Source organism: Oncorhynchus masou, chromosome 27 (genome assembly GCF_036934945.1).
Source record: "Oncorhynchus masou masou isolate Uvic2021 chromosome 27, UVic_Omas_1.1, whole genome shotgun sequence".
Taxonomy (NCBI): Eukaryota; Metazoa; Chordata; class Actinopteri; order Salmoniformes; family Salmonidae; genus Oncorhynchus; species Oncorhynchus masou.
The window spans coordinates 54,491,435-54,515,367 of NC_088238.1; the positions used below are offsets into that span (position 1 = coordinate 54,491,435).

Genomic DNA, 23,933 nt, shown 5'->3' on the forward strand with positions numbered 1-23,933 from the left:
TCCCTCAAGTGTTTGGGTGAAATAAATAACCCAGCTGCATTATTTAGCAACAGCTGATGGAGGAGAATTCTAAATATTAATCTAGTGTTGGTGGCAATGTCATAGGAAACCTGGGGCTTTAGAAAACAACTAGAGAGAGAGACAGTGAGCGAGAGAGACAGTGAGCGAGAGAGACAGTGAGCGAGAGAGACAGTGAGCGAGAGAGACAGTGAGCGAGAGAGACAGTGAGCGAGAGAGACAGTGAGCGAGAGAGACAGTGAGCGAGAGAGACAGTGAGCGAGAGAGACAGTGAGCGAGAGAGACAGTGAGCGAGAGAGACAGTGAGCGAGAGAGACAGTGAGCGAGAGAGACAGAGAGCGAGAGAGACAGAGAGCGAGAGAGACAGAGAGCGAGAGAGACAGAGAGCGAGAGAGACAGAGAGCGAGAGAGACAGAGAGACAAAGCGAGAGAGACAGAGAGACAAAGCGAGAGAGACAGAGAGACAAAGAGACAAAGAGAGAGAGAGAGAGCGAGACAAAGAGAGCGAGACAAAGAGAGCGAGACAAAGAGAGCGAGACAAAGAGAGCGAGACAAAGAGAGCGAGACAAAGAGAGCGAGACAAAGAGAGCGAGACAAAGAGAGCGAGACAGACACCTTGAAAGAAACAGTAACACAGTAGGAAGATGCATCTGACCTGAGAAGTTGCGTGTGGCCAGCATGGTGGTGAGGATAGCACCCTGAGGATGAGAACCGGAAGAGTGAGTTGAGGCTGACCTCCAAGGCTTTAATAATTGTCACACTTTCACCTCTAGTCCCTAACATGGTATCAGACATTAGGTGGATATGTAATGATTAGATTACTTAGTGGTCATTGTCCAAATCCTGGTCAAATCCTGTGAGAAACCTGGTCAAATCCTGTGAGAAACCTGGCAAAGTCTGGTCAAATCCCGTGAGAAACCTGGCAAAGTCTGGTCAAAACCCGTGAGAAACCTGGCAAAGTCTGGTCAAATCCCGTGAGAAACCTGGCAAAGTCTGGTCAAATCCCGTGAGAAACCTGGCAAAGTCTGGTCAAATCCCGTGAGAAACCTGGCAAAGTCTGGTCAAATCCCGTGAGAAACCTGGCAAAGTCTGGTCAAATCCCGTGAGAAACCTGGCAAAGTCTGGTCAAATCCCGTGAGAAACCTGGCAAAGTCTGGTCAAATCCCGTGAGAAACCTGGCAAAGTCTGGTCAAATCCCGTGAGAAACCTGGCAAAGTCTGGTCAAATCCCGTGAGAAACCTGGCAAAGTCTGGTCAAATCCGTGAGAAACCTGGCAAAGTCTGGTCAAATCCCGTGAGAAACCTGGCAAAGTCTGGTCAAATCCCGTGAGAAATCTGGCAAAGTCTGGTCAAATCCCGTGAGAAACCTGGCAAAGTCTGGTCAAATCCCGTGAGAAACCTGGCAAAGTCTGGTCAAATCCTGTGAGAAACCTGGCAAAACCTGGTCAAAAGCTGTGATTAACCTTCCCTCACCTTGAGTTTCCTCCGGGCGTTGAACTTCCTCAGGCACTCCACCGTCTCCTGTCTGTGCATCATGGACGCCACGGTGGACCGTTGCTGCAGAGGACACAGTGAGAGAGGGGGAGAGTGTCATGTGTCTGTAGATGTTCTCATGGACCGTGTGTATGAGTGCGTGGGTGTGCGTGTGACACGTACGCAGATCCAGGGGTGTTTGAGTGCGTCTGTGGCGGTGACCCTCTTGGCAGGGTTGATGGTCAACATCTTGTTGATCAGGTCTTTGGCCTCGGGGGTCACCGTGTCCCACTCAGGGGACGGAAACTGAAGGAGAGAACAAGGGGTGAGGCAGTAAGGTTTGTCATCCAGCAGTCCACTCATCTATTCCTCCTTCACCCCCCCTCCAGCTTTGTTTGGAAATGTGCCATTGGAGAAACCAGGACCGAGAGATAACTGACAAAATAACTTCACAAGGTTGACAAAAACACAGAATCACTGAGGATCAGGTGCATGTATACAGAGCTAAATTAAGCTTGAGCCATCGTGTCGGGCTGTCCCTGCCTCTCCTTCTCCTCTCTCCCCTTCCTCCTAAGACTCAATCTGTCTGGGACAGGCGTTGTCATTGGCGTGGGCAGGCAAACAGTACGAGGAGGGAACAGCCACCGCTAGAAAGGCACACAGCCTGTGTTCCAACAGCATGCTGGGAGTGGCAATGCTCAGCCAAAACACAGACAGACACGATCTGATGTGTCATGTATGGCCTTGCGTCGATGGGAAAACAAGTGGCTAACACCTTTCCTTCTGGTGTAAGAGATGTCCTATTCCTGCCACTCAAACAGGAGATGAGCTTTGCCTGCTAAAGTTAAGTGATTGTGATTAAAGTCTTGGAAACTGATGGGAGATGTCTGTATTGATCTAAGCCTGGCTTAAGCTCATGTCAATATTTGTGTCAGCTAGGCTGTCAGTGAAAGCTGGATGAATAGATATCTGCAGTAAAACAAGTGTCAAACACTGCTGTTGGGATATGTGTGTGTGTGTGTGTGTGTGTGTGTGTGTGTGTGTGTGCGTGTGTGTGCGGTACTCACGTCGTAGGCCCCAGCCTTGATCTGCTGGTACAGTCTGTGCTGGTCTTCGTCCCAGAAGGGAGGGTAGCCCACCAGGAGAATGTAGAGGATCACACCTGGTCACACACACACAAAATCAGGGTGATGCCAATTATGAATAAATGTCACTTTAAAATAGAGGAAATTCGCAAGCAGTGTGATAATCATCATTATACTAAAAACTCAGCAAGAGGAGAAATTACAATCAAACACAGCACAACCCAATAATAATAATACATATTAATAAAAATAATAATAATATCTAATAACAATAATACATATTTATAATAATATCTAATAACAATATATATTATAATAATAAAATAAATAATGTATAATATTAATAATAATGACATTTACTGACATAACTATTGGCTAAAATATGCTAATGTTATATGCATGAAGAGGTCAGGAGAGGACTGGAAGTAACTCCCTCACATACAGTAGACTCCTCCCACTATATGGGCTTTCGCGTCACAATCGCCGTGGTGACAAACAAGCCAAACACTTTGCATTGTGTTACTCGCTGGCTGGTAGGTTACCGGCAGGAGATAAAGGGCCCAGATTGGTCAGTGGAGCACTCCCTGGTGGGAGGAGTTTGCACCAGCTGAAAAGTGATGGCTTTAGTTTCATTAGTGTTGGAACCAGGTGCCCCATTTTGGCCGATGGCGATGTTGGCTCAGAACAGTGACATCGGTTAAAGCATGTGGAATAATGAGAAGGATTTCATATGCAAAGGTGATTGCTTTTTAATAAAAACGCTTCATTTGCCTTTCCCAATGAAAACTAGTTTGAAAATTCTAACATATATTTTATGTAAAAAAAGATCCTGTATGTTTCTGAACGATGCACCATGCTGTCTTGTTGACAATGACAACATGACAGAGACACAAATGACTTTTCAATTTGAGAAGGGCACCCCTCCCTCAGCGCTTTTGCCCGTTCACGTCACGGGCCATAGACCGGTGCACCGCGGTTCAACTTAATCGAACACTGCCATTTTTACCCGGGACTCATAGACCAAGCGCAGGTGTGTGAATGAGTGTGTTATAGACATGTAAAGCCCATGTGGCCTGGCCCTTGATGAGTTATGTAACGAGCAGCTGCAGTGATTAATTCAAGGAGTGTGAACTGGAGGAACTCCTCGTCTGTGTGAGAACCATGTTAGCTCAAAGAGATTGTTCTGTTGGGAAGTTCCTTACCACAGGCCCACATGTCCACAGGTTTCCCATAGGGGTCTTTCCTCAGAACCTCTGGGGACAAGTAGCCTGGGGTTCCCGCAAAACCTGGAACAGAGACGAGACATAAATTAACTACATTTCCCAAGATGCATCTACAGTCAATGGGGGGCCTTTTCTCAGTTTTTAGAAAAAATAATGCCACAGTAGCAAATTAGAGGTCAAACAAATCCAAAACGCAACATTTATGGGCCACGGTTAACAAGCTCCCAAAAACTTCCCCACTGGAACGGCCCTCTTGGGTGCATAATGTGGATCCGCGCCAAACAATCGCAACCTACTTCTCTAAAGAACTCCAAGTACCAGCATGCCCTGGGGCACAACGAGTGAAGTGAGTAGATGATTCTCAGGTGACAGCCAGCCTAGGGGATTAGTATAATTATTCCTCAATTCTGTGGGGATGAGCAGGAAAATAGTCCCATTAATCCACCTATCAAAACCTGCACTATAAACCCAGAGCACTGACACTCCTCATTGTTTCACACAAGAGACTTCATATCAGCACTGGTGGTGGTGCATGCCTAAAAGGCCAGCATCCCGGAGTTGTCGCTTCACTGTTGACGTTGAGACTGGACAGAGGAACTCTGCCTAGGTCAGCATCCCGGAGTCCCCTCTTCACTGTTGACGTTGAGACTGGACAGAGGAACTCTGCCTAGAGGGTCAGCATCCCGGAGTTGTCGCTTCACTGTTGACGTTGAGACTGGACAGAGGAACTCTGCCTAGAAGGCCAGCATCCTGGAGTCGCCTCTTCACTGTTGACATTGAGACTGGTGTTTTGCAGGTACTATTTAATGAAGCTGCCAGTTGAGGACTTGTGAGGTGTCTGTTTCTCAAACTAGACACTAATGTACTTGTCCTCCTGCTCAGTTGAGTGGGAGGCCCCGGTGCACCTCTTTCTATTCTGGTTAGAGCAAGTCTAGCCTGTTCTGTGAAGGGAGGAGTACACAGCATTGTACGAGATCTTCAGTTTCTCGGCAATTTCTCGCATGGAATAGCCTTCATTTCTCAGAACAAGAATAAATTGACGAGTTTCATAAGAAAGGTCTTTGTTTCTGGCCATTTTGAGCATGTAATCAAATGCACAAATGCTGATGCTCCAGATACTCAACTAGTCTAAAGAAGGCCAGTTTTATTGCTTTTTTAAATCAGCACAACAGTTTTCAGGTTTCATTGCAAAAGGGTTTTCTAATGATCAATTAGCCTTTTAATATGATAAACTTGGATTAGCTAACACACAACGTGGCATTGGAAGTCAGGAGTGATGGTTGCCTCTGTACGCCTATGTAGATATTCCATTAAAAATATATATATTTAATGAAATCTGCCATTTCCAGCTACAATAGTCATCTACAACATTAATATCTACACTGTATTTCTGATCAATTTGATGTTATTTTAAATGGACAAAAAAGTGCTTTTCTTTCAAAAACAAGGACACTTCTAAGTGATCCCAAACTTCTGAACGGTAGTGTATATACACATACAACATTTTAACGGAGTCAACGTTTTGATTATTGTCAACAAGGCCTTATTTTCTATATCTGTCGTTATTGTTTCAAACAAATCCCCAATGGACCCTCTAAGTTGAAGATATTTGAACAGATGTTTGTGTGACTGACTGGTACTCACCGAACCATGCCTGCTGGTCTCCCTGCACCTCGATGGCCAGACCAAAGTCTGCCAGCTTTACCGCTGCTCCCTTCAGCTTACTGGCCAGGAGCAGGTTCTCAGGCTTGGAGTGGAGAGATGGGAACAGGGTTTCAACACTTCTCATGCAGCAAAACACATGAAAATTAAGTGTTGGCAACATACCCACTGTATTATACACGTGTATTCTGTCTAGTATGCTGGGTGAACCGAGACGGTGGGTCATCTTCACCATTGAAAAATAATATGCCCCTCAAAATACGACCAAATTCAACTAACCAAAGTATATTTTAGGCACATTATTAACTCTTCGGTAAAAACCCAGTGTCCCTGTGGGGCCATGAGTGGTCATTGTCACCAAGATCACTCTCCAGAAAAGCAGCTATGACTCAACGCTCTCACTCAACACTCACTGGGGAAAATATTCCACCACCCAGACCAGTGTTAAGTAACAGGGTCGACACTGTGGTACGGACACAGATCTTTAGAGAGACACAAGCGTGTGCAATAGGCCACATTCCTCTGGTCCTGGCGTCTAATTGGTTCGTCTGTCTCTATAGCTCGAGGGGCCGGGCTACAAGGTCAGAGGAGGTCGACAGGGATTTGCGTATCGCCAGTGTTGGAACAGGAAGAGGAGGGGCTTAGAGAAAAGGTTACCTTGGGTTCTGGGTTGATGAATAATGCACTTGCTGACATTTTGAAAGTAATTAGCAGAAATGTATCAGAAAGGAAATACTTTTAATATAAAAACAAACAGGAGATGTGTTGCATGTCGAGCGAGAGCCGTTTCAGCGACTTTTTGGAGTGAAGTTGCTTTGCTTGTGTGGCAAAAACATTAGTTACACTACCCCAAGAACGGTATTCATATCAGTAGACTAAATCCACTTCTATGGCCTAGATATCCCATTCTATGGCCTAGATATCCCATATGGTGTAGAAATACAAATGGAATCAATTTCTCAATATCATATAGCAGCGGTAGGCAACCCTGTTCCTGGAGTGCTGCAGGATTTTGTTCCAACTGGGCACCAGACCAACTGAGCTAACTGATCAGTTCAGTGATTGACTAAATTCAACACACCTGGTCTTCCAGGTCGGTTAATTCAAAAACATGAAGTGGCCACTGGCACTCCAGGATCAGGGGTGTCTACCCCTGTCGTATAGCATCGAGTCAAACAGGGTAAATGTATGGTCATTCACTGGTGCAGTTAGTAGAGCATTCGTGAGTCGTGATTTGTGCAGATCTGAGGGCAGGGCTCATGCTATGGTGTGAGGGGCGGTAAGAGCAGTCAGCAGTGCCATGCAGTCATTGCAAACATCCCAATCATCCCACCCTCCCATCCCCCCCCCCCCCAAAAAAATCACATAACCTGTATGATGAGACTGGAAGGGGACAATGAAAATATATATATAATTCCCAGTCTCATAACATCATCTTCACTATAACACATCATCCTTCACTATAACACATCATCCTTCACTATAACACATCATCCTTCACTATAACCACATCATCCTTCACTATAACACATCATCCTTCACTATAACACATCATCCTTCACTATAACACATCATCCTTCACTATAACACATCATCCTTCACTATAACACATCATCCTTCACTATAACACATCATCCTTCACTATAAACACATCATCCTTCACTATAAACACATCATCCTTCACTATAAACACATCATCCTTCACTATAAACACATCATCCTTCACTATAAACACATCATCCTTCACTATAAACACATCATCCTTCACTATAAACACATCATCCTTCCCTATAAACACATCATCCTTCACCATAAACACATCATCCTTCACCATAAACACACCATCCTTCACTATAACACATCATCCTTCACTATAAACACATCATCCTTCACTATAAACACATCATCCTTCACTATAACACATCATCCCTAATGGGCTATAAGTAATGGGCTTCATAACCAAAAAGTAGTATGGAAAAGTCAATATGCCCTAACAAGCCCTAAGTAGGCTAATCAACACTTTATAATCTAACCTAAAAGCACATATGAGAACTATAGTACCTAACCAGTAGAGCATTCAAGACTGGAAAATGAACTGTGGTGAGACTGTGGGGTTCTTTCCTGAAGCACCTCGCTGTGTCTGTGTGTGGATCTCATCGGTCTCTCTGTGATCAGGGTATATACTCCCGGTCCTCAGGGTTCCTGTGTCTGTGTGTGGATCTCATCGGTCTCTCTGTGATCAGGGTATATACTCCCGGTCCTCAGGGTTCCTGTGTCTGTGTGTGGATCTCATCGGTCTCTCTGTGATCAGGGTATATACTCCCGGTCCTCAGGGTTCCTGTGTCTGTGTGTGGATCTCATCGGTCTCTCTGTGATCAGGGTATATACTCCCGGTCCTCAGGGTTCCTGTGTCTGTGTGTGGATCTCATCGGTCTCTCTGTGATCAGGGTATATACTCCCGGTCCTCAGGGTTCCTGTGTCTGTGTGTGGATCTCATCGGTCTCTCTGTGATCAGGGTATATACTCCCGGTCCTCAGGGTTCCTGTGTCTGTGTGTGGATCTCATCGGTCTCTCTGTGATCAGGGTATATACTCCCGGTCCTCAGGGTTCCTGTGTCTGTGTGTGGATCTCATCGGTCTCTCTGTGATCAGGGTATATACTCCCGGTCCTCAGGGTTCCTGTGTCTGTGTGTGGATCTCATCGGTCTCTCTGTGATCAGGGTATATACTCCCGGTCCTCAGGGTTCCTGTGTCTGTGTGTGGATCTCATCGGTCTCTCTGTGATCAGGGTATATACTCCCGGTCCTCAGGGTTCCTGTGTCTGTGTGTGGATCTCATCGGTCTCTCTGTGATCAGGGTATATACTCCCGGTCCTCAGGGTTCCTGTGTCTGTGTGTGGATCTCATCGGTCTCTCTGTGATCAGGGTATATACTCCCGGTCCTCAGGGTTCCTGTGTCTGTGTGTGGATCTCATCGGTCTCTCTGTGATCAGGGTATATACTCCCGGTCCTCAGGGTTCCTGTGTCTGTGTGTGGATCTCATCGGTCTCTCTGTGATCAGGGTATATACTCCCGGTCCTCAGGGTTCCTGTGTCTGTGTGTGGATCTCATCGGTCTCTCTGTGATCAGGGTATATACTCCCGGTCCTCAGGGTTCCTGTGTCTGTGTGTGGATCTCATCGGTCTCTCTGTGATCAGGGTATATACTCCCGGTCCTCAGGGTTCCTGTGTCTGTGTGTGGATCTCATCGGTCTCTCTGTGATCAGGGTATATACTCCCGGTCCTCAGGGTTCCTGTGCAACGGGTCTAATTTGAATCAGTCTCTCAGCCATAGAAATGTAATTCCTCCAAGTTCATCGAGCCTGGTTGGCCTTAACATATCTACTGCTACACTTGGCTTTCTGTCAGTCACACACACATCCATGCTGGCATACACACAACGCTGGCAAATGCGACAACACTCACACACGTCTGCCCTTGTGCATATCTGGAAACGTCTATTCCTCAATATCCTAGCTATCAGTCTCTCTGTATCTCCTCGCTATCAGTCTCTCTTGTCTTCAGGGATTTAAACCAGTGGCTTGGTATCTAAACCTAGAGGGAAGGCAGAGGAGAGGGACAGCCCTGGTCTCATGTAGTCATCCAGACCAGCATCATCCAGAGTGTCTTGGCTTCCCGTGTGGACAGACAGAGTTAGAGAGCAACAGCCTCAGAGATTAGAGCATGGCAGAGGGGGAGGAGGAGAGAGGACTAACCAGCTGGGAGGAAGAGGAGGGCAGAGGGGGAGGAGAAGAGAGGACTACCAGCTGGGAGGAAGAGGAGGACAGAGGGGGAGGAGGAGAGAGGATTAACCAGCTGGGAGGAAGAGGAGGACAGAGTGGGAGAGAGGACTACCAGCTGGGAGGAAGAGGAGGACAGAGGGGGAGGAGGAGAGAGGACTACCAGCTGGGAGGAAGAGGAGGGCAGAGGGGGAGGAGAAGAGAGGACTACCAGCTGGGAGGAAGAGGAGGACAGAGGGGGAGGAGGAGAGAGGATTAACCAGCTGGGAGGAAGAGGAGGACAGAGGGGGAGGAGGAGAGAGGACTACCAGCTGGGAGGAAGAGGAGGACAGAGGGGGAGGAGGAGAGAGGACTACCAGCTGGGAGGAAGAGGAGGACAGAGGGGGAGGAGAAGAGAGGAATACCAGCTGGGAGGAAGAGGAGGACAGAGGGGGAGGAGAAGAGAGGAATACCAGCTGGGAGGAAGAGGAGGACAGAGGGGGAGGAGGAGAGAGGACTACCAGCTGGGAGGAAGAGGAGGAGGAGGAGAGGACTACCAGCTGGAAGGAAGAGGAGGACAGAGGGGGAGGAGGAGAGGGGACTACCAGCTGGAAGGAAGAGGAGGACAGAGGGGGAGGAGGAGAGGGGACTACCAGCTGGAAGGAAGAGGAGGACAGAGGGGGAGGAGAAGAGAGGACTACCAGCTGGGAGGAAGAGGAGGAGGAGGAGAGAGGACTACCAGCTGGAAGGAAGAGGAGGACAGAGGGGGAGGAGGAGAGGGGACTACCAGCTGGAAGGAAGAGGAGGACAGAGGGGGAGGAGGAGAGGGGACTACCAGCTGGGAGGAAGAGGAGGACAGAGGGGGAGGAGGAGGGGACTACCAGCTGGGAGGAAGAGGAGGACAGAGGGGGAGGAGGAGAGAGGACTACCAGCTGGGAGGAAGAGGAGGAGGAGGAGAGGACTACCAGCTGGAAGGAAGAGGAGGACAGAGGGGGAGGAGGAGAGGGGACTACCAGCTGGAAGGAAGAGGAGGACAGAGGGGGAGGAGAAGAGAGGACTACCAGCTGGGAGGAAGAGGAGGAGGAGGAGAGAGGACTACCAGCTGGGAGAAAGAGGACAGGGGGAGGAGGAGAATGGACGACCAGCTGGGAGGAAGAGGTGGAGGAGGAGAGGATGACCAGCTGGGAGGAAGAGGAGGCGAGAGGTTCGACAACAAGAGAGGAGGTAATGAGGGAGGACAGAGGGGGAGGAGGAGAGAGGACGACAACAAGAAAAGGGCTAATGAGGGAGGACAGAGGGGGAGGAGAGAAGACGACAACAAGAGGGGGAATGAGGGAGGACAGAGGGGGAGGAGGAGAGAGGACAACAAGAGGGGGAATGAGGGAGGACAGAGGTGGAGGAGAGAGGACGACAACAAGAGAGGGGGTAATGAGGGAGGACAGAGGGGGAGGAGAGAGGACGACAACAAGAGGGGGAATGAGGGAGGAGGAGAGAGGACGACAACAAGGGGGGGGATAATGAGGGAGGACAGAGGGGGAGGAGGAGAGAGGAGAGAGGACGACAACAAGTGGGGGTAATGAGGGAGGACAGAGGGGGAGGAGGAGAGGACAACAACAAGAGGGGGGAATGAGGGAGGACAGAGGGGGAGGAGGAGAGAGGACGACAACAAGTGGGGGGAATGAGGGAGGACAGATGGGAAGGAGGAGAGAGGATGACAACAAGAGGGGGGAATGAGGGAGGACAAGAGGGAAGAGTTCAGTTCAGGGTGAAAAGAAAAAAGGGCAGTGGAGCGATAGAGAGAGGGATGAGAGAGAGGGATGAGAGAGAGGGATGAGAGAGAGGGATGAGAGAGAGGGATGAGAGAGAGGGATGAGGCATGAAAAAGGAGATGACAGATGAGCAGGAACGGAGGAGGCAGAGCTGAACAGAGTGCTGTCAGCATCCAGTACAAAGAAGTCATTGAGTGTTGAAGGAACAGTTTGAGAGGTATGTCTGGTCTGATGTACAGAGCCTTCAGAGCGTATTCACACCCCTTTACTTACTCCCCATTTTGTTGTGTTACAGCCTGAATTCAAAATGGATTCAACTGAAAATATTTCTCAACCATCAACACACAATAACCCATAATGACAAAGTGAAAACATGTTTACAAAATTTATCAAATGTATTGAAAAAATACAGAAATATCTCATTTACACACAGTACCAGTCAATGGTGTGGACACCTACTCATTCCAGGGTTTTTATTTTTACTATTTTCTACATTGTAGAATAATAGTGAAGACATCAAAACTATGACATAACACATATGGAATTATTAGGAGAATTATGTTCCCAATGTTCATAACCCAATTCAATTATACTACTCAGTCTGCAACCTAGAATTTGTAAGATACTGGTCGAATGAAACAGACGGAGGCCCAGCTAAAATAGTCAAAAAGCACTGTTCTGTTGTACAAAACCATGCATTTTATACTGGCTTCTCACGCACATTCATTCACACAAACATTAGCACACATTAGGGGAATCCGTGAGACTTACTCCCCATCCTCCCTCAAGATAGGGAGACCCTGGGAAGTACTCTCAGTACTCAGTGATTAAGTGGGAGCGTGCTCCGAGAATAAATTCTGTTACCTATTATTGAAAGACTGGTCTGCGTCTATTTTATGCAAACAAGAATCTTAGAAATTCTCATAAAATAGATTAAGGGTTTTCAATTGATGAAAACACATTGGCATAATTAAATTACAGTAACAAGCCATTAAACTAACTGTTTTGAAGTCACCATTGGTCTCATGGTGAAATCCCGGAGTGGTTTCCTTCCTCTCCAGCAACTCAGTTAAGGCACCTACATCTTCCTACATGTTTGTGGTTGAATATGTCTCTGAAATTCACTTCTCAACTGAGGGACCTTATAGATAATTGTATATGTGGGTTACAGAGATGAGGTAGTCATTCAAAAATCATGTTAAACATTATTGCACACATAGTGAAACTTATTGTGTGACTTGTTAAGAACATTTTTACTCCTGAACTTTAGGCTTTCCATAGCAAAGGGATTGAATACATATTGACTCAAAACATTACAGCTTTTCATTTTATATTAATGTGTAACATTTCCTCAAAACATAATTCCACTTTGATATTGTGTGTAGGCCAGTGACACAACATCTCCATTTAATCCATTTGCAGGCTGTAACAACAACATCATCATGAGGCAAAAGTCAAGGGGTATGAATACTTTCTGAAGGATCTGTCAGTCTGTTTATGGTCTGGTGGAGACCGTTACGAGGTTGGCAGTCTAGACTGGGTCTGTCAATTAAATGTAGGTTAGTTAGGTACAAATTGTTCTATCCAGTATGGATACAGTGTGTCCGGTTGTCAAAATGACGTGTGTGTGCGCGCGTGTCAATATGGGTCACACACACACACACACACACACACACACACACACACACACACACACACACACACACACACACACACACACACGAAGCCTTTCATCCGCCTGTTCATATCTGTTTTGCCTTTGTCTATTCCACCGCTCCCCATGGTAACAGCCTGGCAGCAGCCAATCAGAGAGCTGCCTGAGGGGGCCGAATGCAAACGCGGAATGATTATTTCAGGAGCTCCCGACTGCACCTGGCTCATTTCATTTGCAAATTAGAGTTGTGGACGGGGGTGGGGGGGTGGACGGGGGTGGGGGGGATGGCAGAAAGGGTTTAACAATGGCAAGTCTCAAAATTCTACTTGGACAATTTAACTTTCGCTCATCTTACTTCTCCTGTCACTTTTTAAACGAGGCCGGTTTTGATTTATTTAACTAGGCAAATCAGCTAAGAACAAATTCTTATTTACAATGTCAGCCTAGGAACAGTGGGTCAAATGCCTTTAGAGGGGCAGAAGACAGATTTTTACCTTGTCAGCTCAAGGATTCGATCTAGCAACCTTTCGGTTACTGGCCCAATGCTCTAGGCTACCTGCCTCCCCTACACTCTAACCATTAGGCTACCTGCCTCCCCATCAGGGTCAGTAGAAGAACTGGCTCTGTAATTGGCTCTGTGTCTCTCTCATTTCAACTGAACCAGGAGACGTGTCGGAGACAGTCTATCAAAGTTCTTCATTTTTATTTAACCTTTATTTACTTAAGGGGTGTATTTATTTAAAGGCAAACGGATGAATCTGAAAGTCCGTCTGGATGAATGAGGTCACCCTGCAACTAGAGTTCAAAGAGGAGGAGAGGAATGAGAGGAAGAAGGAGGGAGAGGAGGAAAGGCTGTGTTTGGCTTCCCAGTGTCTCTACTCACCTTGAGGTCACGGTGGACCACGCCCGTCTGGTGGCAGTGGAGCACAGCCTCCAGGATCTGCTGAATGCAATGACTGCATGCAAACACCAGGGGGCGTAGGTTATTGACGAGCTCACACTCACTGTCTGTGACATGCGCTCTGCTTGAGACTGGGGAGGGCAGCAGTGGTGGTGGGGATGATGTTTGAGTGGTCTTTACTATCCCTCCCCCCAACTACCACCCCTTGACCACTAGCACCCCAGTATAGAGAATTTATTTACCCAATTGGATGGGATTGCCTTGAATATAAGAGACAGGCAAGATGGTAGAGATTCTAATAAGTGAATGAGGCTATAAGATTGGCCAGACATAATTTATGCAAAAGTGTGTTCTGATTGAATCATTAAGAACCAGGACATCTGGCTATGACATCATCACCCACCCGCTATCCCCCCGGGTCATAAAACAGAAGTGGTGTTAACTCTCCGCCAGCTGTGAGCTCGACCCTGGGGAGGGAGTAGGGGGAGGTGAATGTATTGATACTATTTCACCTCAACCCCCCCACAAAAACAAAAAAGGGGCTTATCAAATCCCCCAGGACCTAGACTCACAGCAGACGTTCTCCCAGGACCCAGGCTCACAGCAGGCGTTCAAGGCAGAGAGCCTACATGCATATCGTTTGTTTACAGAGGAGGGCAAGGTGAGCTGGTGTCACCTCATCTCCCTGCCGCCCCAGCCCCCTGGTGGGTCACCTGACCTCAGCCACAAGTAGTGATTGGTGGAGGGGTGGGGGTCAGGGTGGCTGGTGGTTGGGAATGGAAGAGAGGAGGAAAGCTGCTTGTGTGGGTAGTAGGTAAGGGGAGTTGGTGGTTGTTAATTTGTGGTGGAATTCGGGCAGGAGGGCGAGGGGCGGGCATGGTGCCAGCACAGTCTCTGTGTTGTGTACTAACCTTCATGTCCCTGTGAACTATACCACTTTGGTGACAATGATTTACACTTTCTAGAATCTGCTGTATGCATTGGCTGTGGAGGAGAGAGAGACAAGGCCAGAAGAAGCAAGGGAGGACGAGAGAACACAAGGGAGGACGAGAGAACACAAGGGAGGACGAGAGAACACAAGGGAGGACGAGAGAACACAAGGGAGGACGAGAGAACACAAGGGAGGACGAGAGAACACAAGGGAGGACGAGAGAACACAAGGGAGGACGAGAGAACACAAGGGAGGACGAGAGAACACAAGGGAGGACGAGAGAACACAAGGGAGGACGAGAGAACACAAGGGAGGACGAGAGAACACAAGGGAGGACGAGAGAACACAAGGGAGGACGAGAGAACACAAGGGAGGACGAGAGAACACATCAGAGAACAGAAAAATGGACAGCAAAACTAAAATAATATAAAAATTAAAAATTCAAGAGAGAAGAGTCAAGTTCAGAGTAGAGAGAGAGTAGAGTCAAGTTCACATTTTGTTCTACCTCAAACTTTGGAAAGTGGTAAATCCATTTCTGTCACAATAATTATAAATCATTAACTTCCAATACCAGAAATGGCAAAAGATTTTGGCAATGAGGCCCCTTATCTACTTCCCCAGAGTCAGATGACCTAGTGGATAACAATGTTACGACTGCGTGCAGTTTGAAGGAAGCTGCTACCTAGCGCTAGTGCAAATGCTAACTGACGTTAGCGCAGCGACGAAGTCGGTGGATATCTGCTAGCATGCTCGACTTCCAGCGACTGCTCTTCCAGCGACTGCTCTTCCAGCAACTGCTCTTCCAGCAACTGCTCTTCCAGCAACTGCTCTTCCAGCAACTGCTCTTCCAGCAACTGCTCTTCCAGCAACTGCTCTTCCAGCAACTGCTCTAACCCTAGTTAGCATTTGCTCCTTCATGCAAATGGTATCCATGAGTTCATCTGACTCTGGAGAAGTAGATTCAATGCCAAAATCCCCAAATATCCTTTTACATTGAAAAGTACTTTTTGGTATGAGTAGAAACAGTCAGACTAGAATGAGAGGATTTCAAACTCTCAGGTCATTGTTTGTTAATGAAGAATACTATACAAGCAGACATAGAAGGTACTGTATAGATGTGCAGCCTGGTGATGGGAGAGCAACAGAAAAACAGAAAAACAGAAGATTATCTGTATAAGATACATTACAGACAGCACACACAGATATAACACAGACACCATAACCACTACAGAAACAACGAGAGGGAGGGTGTATACAGTAACACACCTATAGATTATTCATAGTTACAAACTACTATAATTGCTCATTATAGTGTGTGTGTGTGTGAACTGTGTATGCATGTGTTATGTATAAACAGTACATTTATCATTGTCCTCATTAAATTGTGGCATTTTGAAACTAACTAATGATGAAAAATCCTCAACCCAAATACATTCTCTACAATGTGTGGTTTCAGGTCCACTGACGTGTGTTTGACTAGACCAGGAACATAGCTGATGTGAAGAAGGTGTGTCACTACTATGCTACTGCTACTCACTGTTTATTATCTATACATAGTCACTTTACCCCTACCTACATGTACAAATGACCTCAACTAGCCTGTTCCCCCACACATTGACTCTAACGGTACCAGTACCCCGTCTATAGCCTCCACATTGACTCTAACGGTACCGGTACCCCCTGTCTATAGCCTCCACATTGACTCTAACGGTACCGGTACCCCCCCCGTCTATAGCCTCCACATTGACTCTAACGGTACCGGTACCCCCTGTCTATAGCCTCCACATTGACTCTAACGGTACCGGTACCCCCCCCGTCTATAGCCTCCACATTGACTCTAACGGTACCGGTACCCCCCGTCTATAGCCTCCACATTGACTCTAACGGTACCGGTACCCCCCGTCTATAGCCTCCACATTGACTCTAACGGTAACGGTACCCCCCGTCTATAGCCTCCACATTGACTCTAACGGTACCGGTACCCCCCGTCTATAGCCTCCACATTGACTCTAACGGTACCAGTACCCCGTCTATAGCCTCCACATTGACTCTAACGGTACCGGTACCCCCCCGTCTATAGCCTCCACATTGACTCTAACGGTACCAGTACCCCGTCTATAGCCTCCACATTGACTCTAACGGTACCGGTACCCCCCCGTCTATAGCCTCCACATTGACTCTAACGGTACCGGTACCCCCCGTCTATAGCCTCCACATTGACTCTAACGGTACCGGTACCCCCGTCTATAGCCTCCACATTGACTCTAACGGTACCGGTACCTCCCCGTCTATAGCCTCCACATTGACTCTAACGGTACCGGTACCCCCCGTCTATAGCCTCCACATTGACTCTAACGGTACCGGTACCTCCCCGTCTATAGCCTCCACATTGACTCTAACGGTACCGGTACCCCCCGTCTATAGCCTCCACATTGACTCTAACGGTACCGGTACCCCCCGTCTATAGCCTCCACATTGACTCTAACGGTACCAGTACCCCGTCTATAGCCTCCACATTGACTCTTAACGGTACCGGTACCCCCTGTCTATAGCCTCCACATTGACTCTAACGGTACCGGTACCCCCCGTCTATAGCCTCCACATTGACTCTTAACGGTACCGGTACCCCCTGTCTATAGCCTCCACATTGACTCTAACGGTACCCCCTGTCTATAGCCTCCACATTGACTCTTAACGGTACCGGTACCCCCTGTCTATAGCCTCCACATTGACTCTAACGGTAACGGTACCCCCTGTCTATAGCCTCCACATTGACTCTAACGGTACCGGTACCCCCTGTCTATAGCCTCCACATTGACTCTAACGGTACCGGTACCCCCTGTCTATAGCCTCCACATTGACTCTAACGGTACCGGTACCCCCTGTCTATAGCCTCCACATTGACTCTTAACGGTACCGGTACCCCCTGTCTATAGCCTCCACATTGACTCTAACGGTAACGGTACCCCCTGTCTATAGCCTCCACATTGACTCTAACGGTACCGGTACCCCCAGTCTATAGCCTCCACATTGACTCTAACGGTACCGGTACCCCCTGTCTATAGCCTCCACATTGACTCTAACGGTACCGGTACCCCCAGTCTATAGCCTCCACATTGACTCTAACGGTACCGGTACCCCCTGTCTATAGCCTCCACATTGACTCTAACGGTACCGGTACCCCCTGTCTATAGCCTCCACATTGACTCTTAACGGTACCGGTACCCCCTGTCTATAGCCTCCACATTGACTCTAACGGTACCCCCTGTCTATAGCCTCCACATTGACTCTAACGGTAACGGTACCCCCTGTCTATAGCCTCCACATTGACTCTAACGGTACCGGTACCCCCTGTCTATAGCCTCCACATTGACTCTAACGGTACCGGTACCCCCAGTCTATAGCCTCCACATTGACTCTAACGGTAACGGTACCCCCTGTCTATAGCCTCCACATTGACTCTAACGGTACCGGTACCCCCTGTCTATAGCCTCCACATTGACTCTAACGGTAACGGTACCCCCTGTCTATAGCCTCGTTATTGTTATTTTATTGTGTGCATTCTTTACTGCAGTTTATTTGGTAAATATTTTCTTAACTCTTCTTGAACTGCACTGTTGGTTAAGGTCTTGTAAGTCATATTTCACTGTGAGGTCTACACTGTTGGTTAAGGGCTTGTAAGTCATATTTCACTGTGAGGTCTACACTGTTGGCTAAGGGCTTGTAAGTCATATTTCACTGTGAGGTCTACACTGTTGGTTAAGGGCTTGTAAGTCATATTTCACGGTAAGGTCTACACTGTTGGTTAAGGGCTTGTAAGTCATATTTCACGGTAAGGTCTACACTGTTGGCTAAGGGCTTGTAAGTCATATTTCACGGTAAGGTCTACACTGTTGGTTAAGGGCTTGTAAGTCATATTTCACTGTGAGGTCTACACTGTTGGCTAAGGGCTTGTAAGTCATATTTCACGGTAAGGTCTACACTGTTGGCTAAGGGCTTGTAAGTCATATTTCACTGTAAGGTCTACACTGTTGGTTAAGGGCTTGTAAGTCATATTTCACTGTAAGGTCTACACTGTTGGTTAAGGGCTTGTAAGTCATATTTCACTGTAAGGTCTACACTGTTGGTTATTAAGGGCTTGTAAGTCATATTTCACAGTAAGGTCTACACTGTTGGCTAAGGGCTTGTAAGTCATATTTCACTGTAAGGTCTACACTGTTGGTTAAGGGCTTGTAAGTCATATTTCACAGTAAGGTCTACACTGTTGGCTAAGGGCTTGTAAGTAATATTTCACAGTAAGGTCTACACCCTTGCTGTATTCGGTGCATGTGACTAATAAAGTTGGGTTTGATTGGAGTCTGTGTGAGTCTGACCTGGCGTCTGCTTCGCTATAGTACTCTCTGGCTACGATGTCCTCAAACAGCTCCCCACCAGTCACCCTGGAAGAGATGGGAAAATGAGACGTTGTTAATTCCAAGTGAGAAGTTGGGAAAAACAGCGGGAGACCCGGAGAACAGTGTTGCAATTAGCTATGCAAATCTGCCATTCAGGCATCTTCAAGGAAGAGAGAGAAAGGATATGAGATATAAAAAGACGTCTTTTGTTTAATTCATGACAACAATTATGCTTGTGCTTTCTGATCATTAGAATAACACACTCCAATGGTGTTAGAATCTCAACAGTTATTGTTCACACTAGATTGGGAAAGGATGTAAAATATATCACTAGCCACTTTAAACAATGCTACCTAATATAATGTTTACATACCCTACATTATTCATCTCATATGTATACGTATATACTGTACTCTATATCATCTACTGCATCTTTATGTAATACATGTATCACTAGCCACTAACTATGCCACTTTGTTTACATACTCATCTCATATGTATATACTGTACTCGATACCATCTACTGTATCTTGCCTATGCTGCTCTGCACCATCACTCATTCACATCTTTATGTACATATTCTTTATCCCCTTACACTTGTGTATAAGACAGTAGTTTTGGAATTGTTAGTTAGATTACTTGTTGGTTATTACTGCATTGTCGGAACTGGAAGCACAAGCATTTCGCTACACTCGCATTAACCTCTTGAAACTCTGGGGGCGCAATTTCATTTTTGGATGAAAAACGTTCCCGTTTTAAACAAGATATTTTGTCACAAAAAGATGCTCGACTATGCATATAATTGATAGCTTTGGAAAGAAAACTCTGAATTTTCCAGAACTGCAAAGATATTGTCTGTGGGTGCCCTAGAACGGGAGCTACAGGCAAAACCAAGATCAAACGGCAACCAGGAAATCAGCAGGATTTTTGAGGCTCTGTTTTCCATTGTCTCCTTATATGGCTGTGAATGCGAGAGGAATGAGCCTGCCCTTTCTGTCGTTTCCCCAAGGTGTCTGCAGCATTGTGACGTATTTGTAGGCATATCATTGGAAGATTGACCATAAGAGACTACATTTTCCAGGTGTCCGCCCGGTGTCCTCCGTCGAAATTGGTGCGTCTTTTTCAGCTGCTGGTATTTTTCCATGCTATTCTGAGGGGAAAGCAGGCTTCCACGAACTGCATATCAATGAAGAGATATGTGAAAAAACACCTTGAGGATTGATTCTAAACAACGTTTGCCATGTTTCGGTCGATATTATGGAGTTAATTCGGAAAAAGTTTGACGTTTTGGTGACTGAATTTTCGGTTCGTTTCGGTAGCCAAATGTGATGTACAAAACGGAGCGATTTCTCCTACACAAAGATTCTTTCAGGAAAAACTGAACATTTGCTATGTAACTGAGAGTCTCCTCATTGAAAACATCTGAAGCTCTTCAAAGGTAAATGATTTTATTTATTTGGTTATCTGGTTTTTGTGAAAATGTTGCGTGCTAAATGCTACTCAAAATGCTAAGCTAGCTTAGCATACTCTTACACAAATTAGTGATTTGCTATGGTTCAAAAGCATATTTAGAAAATCTGAGATGACAGTGTTGTTAAGAAAAGGCTAAGCTTGAGAGCAGGCACATTATTTTCATTTTATTTGCGATTTTCAGAAATCGTTAACGTTGCGTTATGCTAATGAGCCTTAGGCTTTATTCACGATCCCGGATCCGGGATGGGGAGTATCAAGAGGTTTTAACATCTGCTAACCATGTGTATGTGACAAATAAAATTAGATTTGACTAGATTGGAATGTTGTGTATTACAATGAGCTAAATGTCCCAAATTCCAAGTGTTATTTCAAGGAACTGGGCAACTCAGGAGATGGGAATGCTTCATGTAACCACTCTTGGCACGACACCAGACTAATACTTGTTCAGTGCACACACACACTTAGTATTAGCCTAAGACATAATTTCATGGTAAAGGTTATAGGGAACTTAAGGTCACAACAGTTCATCTCGAAGACTTCAGGTTTGACCATGCAAATATCACTCCAAGACAATTTGTTTCCGATTTTAGCGTTTCTATTTTTCATTCCCATTCATTTGATAAAGTAGTCCCTCCTGTTTGTGTGTGACTTTAGTTTCTCTTTTCACCCATGCATAATTTTCTGTTCCTAAATTTAAACCACTGTTGCACAATACTATGCTATTTTTTCTCTTTATGTAAGCTCTATTGTTACTTATCAAAGATTTGTCCAAGTCATTGTCCCCAAAACTCTATCCAAACAACCTTTCTCTGGCCTACTGTCACATCCGACAAACCACAGGCATTCTCACAATGCTTTCAATTTGTTCCACATAATGCACTAGTAAGAAGTGGTCATTCATTGAATGGAGGAACACATTAAAATATAAAATGGCAGGCAGGTGGATATAATAAAAGTTGTTTTTAAATGTACCTCTTCTATTCACGGTCAATGTGATTTAGCCTCACTGCAGTTTTGTTTGTTGTCATTCTTTACTTGGGTAAAAATAGAGAAAAGCTTTCATCCCTGATCTGATACTTTTCTTAATTATTTTTTTAACAGCCCATTAGTCAAATGAAATGCAGCATTTAAAATATATTGGAACTGATTTCCCCTTCCAGCTATCAAATAAAACACTGCCAAACTGCTACCAACACACAAGAGACAGGGGTAGAGAGAGAGGAAGTCATGGTAATGGTCTTCTTCTGAAGTTCTATTGATCTGTGTCAAAAATGTTTGAAATATGGAGCCAATATGCGATGGTGACAGAGTATATAGAGCAACGAGAGCGAGAGAGAGAGCGCAGCGAGAGAGAGAGCGCAGCGAGAGAGAGAGCGCAGAGCGAGAGAGAGCGAGAGAGAGCGAGAGAGAGCGAGAGAGAGCGAGAGAGAGCGAGAGAGAGCGAGAGAGAGCAAGAGAGAGCGAGAGAGAGCGAGAGAGAGAGAGAGAGAGAGAGCTGTAGTGAAGGAACACTAATCAAATCCCTCAGGTCAGGGTTCAAACTGATTTATAAGAGGCTAGGCAAACAAAAGTCTGAATCATACTGTAATATGTCCCCTTTAGATGACTCAGATGTCCTCAAACTCTGGGGCAGTTATAGGCTTTAACTTCGGTAAATTTATGTAAGTAAGGTATTTTTTATTTTGAATACATTTGCAAACATTTCTAAAAAACGGTTTTGTCATGATTGTTTTTTTTAAATCAATTTTAGAATAAGACTGTAATTTAACAACATTTTGAAAAATCCAGGCCCACCCACCGGGGAGCCAGGCCCAGCCAATCAGAATTAGTTTCCCTCCAAAAAAGGGCTTTAACATTAGATTCTCTGGCAACATCTCTGGTGGACATTCCTGCAGTCAGCATGTCCATTGAACACTCCCTCAAAACTTGAGACATCTGTGAAATTGTGTTGTGACAAAACTTCACATTATGGCCTTTTATTGTCCCCAGCACAAGGTGCACCTGTGTAATTATTATGTTGTTTAATGAGCTTCTTAATATACCACATCTGTCAGGTAGATGGATTATCTTGGCAAAGGAGAAATGCTCACTAACAGGGATGTAAACAAACTTGTGCACAAAATTTGAGCATTTGTAACATTTCTGAGATCTTTTATTTCAGCTCATGAAACCAGCACTTTACATGTTGCGTTTATATTTTTTGTTCAGTGTATATGGATTTTTTTCAAGCTTGACCAGCTCTGGACCAATAGGAAGTGTAATGCACCCTTTTCCATTGGTTATGTAAATTCCCCAGAAGGGAGCAGTGAAGTGACAAGAGAACAGAGAAAAGAAAGAGCGAGTTGATGGAGAGAAGACGGTAAACAGATGCTAGGAGAGGTCATCTACGGATCTGTGTTAGTTATTCCCAAGCCTGGAGAGATTCTAGAGACACACACACACACACGGACAAAATATAATTAGTATTCAGGTTTATCTAACAATGACTACATTTACAGTGTGCATACAACCAAGGAACATGGTGTAGCAAAGAGCTGAGTACACAGTACTCATACAGTACTCATACAGTACACCGGTACATACACAAACATCAGTGATTCCTGTGTAGTGTTATAATATCCATTCGTGCACACACACACACACACACACACACACACACACACACACACTGAATAAGATAATTCTGTAATAAAGCAGTAATGGAGAGTGTGTTGGGGAGGAGAGCAGGGGGAGTGAGGACATGAAACAGATGGAGGAGGACGACGACACCGGGGGAACATGCCCGCTGCTAATCTCCCATGATGCCCCACTGACAGGAGGACAACGCCGTCCTGCGTTTTGCTCTGGTGGAAATGTTTGCCAGCTTTGTTTACCTTACCTAAGCTCATGCGGCAGGGTAGCCTAATGGTTAGAGCGTTGGACTAGTAACCGAAAGGTTGCAAGTTCGAATCCCCGAGCACAAATCTGGTACAAATCTGTCGTTCTGCCCCTGAACAGGCAGTTAACCCACTGTTCCTAGGCTGTCATTGAAAATAAGAATTTGTTCTTAACTGACTTGCCTAGTAAAATAAAGGTAAAATAAAAAATGCCCTGTGTGTGTATTTGAAGAGTTACACTGTGTCTACAGTGATCAGATTTCTTCTCTTAGTCTCTTCTAACTGTGGGTTACATTGATTAAACCCAAATAACCTATTCACTTTTGAAGTAAGAATAGTTTCTAAATCCAATAACACTGCAGGCCTACTGAACTAGGTGTTTAAGGATACTGTACATATCTTAGAAAGCCACGAAGGGATTGCATTGTTTCTGGTCACTGTAGGACATTGTGGCTGAAGCTATGTCTTGCATACACCACTGGTCGGATGGTTGGGGTCGATTATACTGGTCAGATGGTTGGGGTCGACGGTGGGTTATACACCACTGGTTGGGGTCGACGGTGGGTTATACACCACTGGTTGGGGTCGACGGTGGGTTATACACCACTGGTTGGGGTCGACGGTGGGTTATACCACTGGTTGAGGTCGACGGTGGGTTATACACCACTGGTTGGGGTCGACGGTAGGTTATACACCACTGGTTGGGGTCGACGGTGGGTT

General features: G+C 46.0%; 1 protein-coding gene across 10 annotated transcripts in view; it reads right to left on the reverse strand.

The window, feature by feature from the left end:
* The window catches only part of LOC135516425 (calcium/calmodulin-dependent protein kinase type II delta chain), a 105,893-nt gene that overhangs the window by 19,080 nt on the left and 62,880 nt on the right, over nucleotides 1-23,933 (reverse strand). For 6 of the 10 annotated variants that reach the window (XM_064940727.1, XM_064940730.1, XM_064940729.1 and 3 more), the window contains 8 exons: nucleotides 18,844-18,909; nucleotides 14,451-14,523; nucleotides 5,443-5,545; nucleotides 3,778-3,861; nucleotides 2,558-2,652; nucleotides 1,674-1,796; nucleotides 1,491-1,574; nucleotides 674-716 (listed from right to left, as the gene is read on the reverse strand). In XM_064940727.1, the coding sequence (XP_064796799.1) occupies nucleotides 674-716; nucleotides 1,491-1,574; nucleotides 1,674-1,796; nucleotides 2,558-2,652; nucleotides 3,778-3,861; nucleotides 5,443-5,545; nucleotides 14,451-14,523; nucleotides 18,844-18,909 (671 nt within the window). Of the gene's footprint in view, nucleotides 1-673; nucleotides 717-1,490; nucleotides 1,575-1,673; nucleotides 1,797-2,557; nucleotides 2,653-3,777; nucleotides 3,862-5,442; nucleotides 5,546-13,521; nucleotides 13,595-14,450; nucleotides 14,524-18,843; nucleotides 18,910-23,933 lie in introns of all 10 variants that reach the window. The other 4 variants (XM_064940732.1, XM_064940728.1, XM_064940736.1 and 1 more) reach the window with 1 other exon arrangement.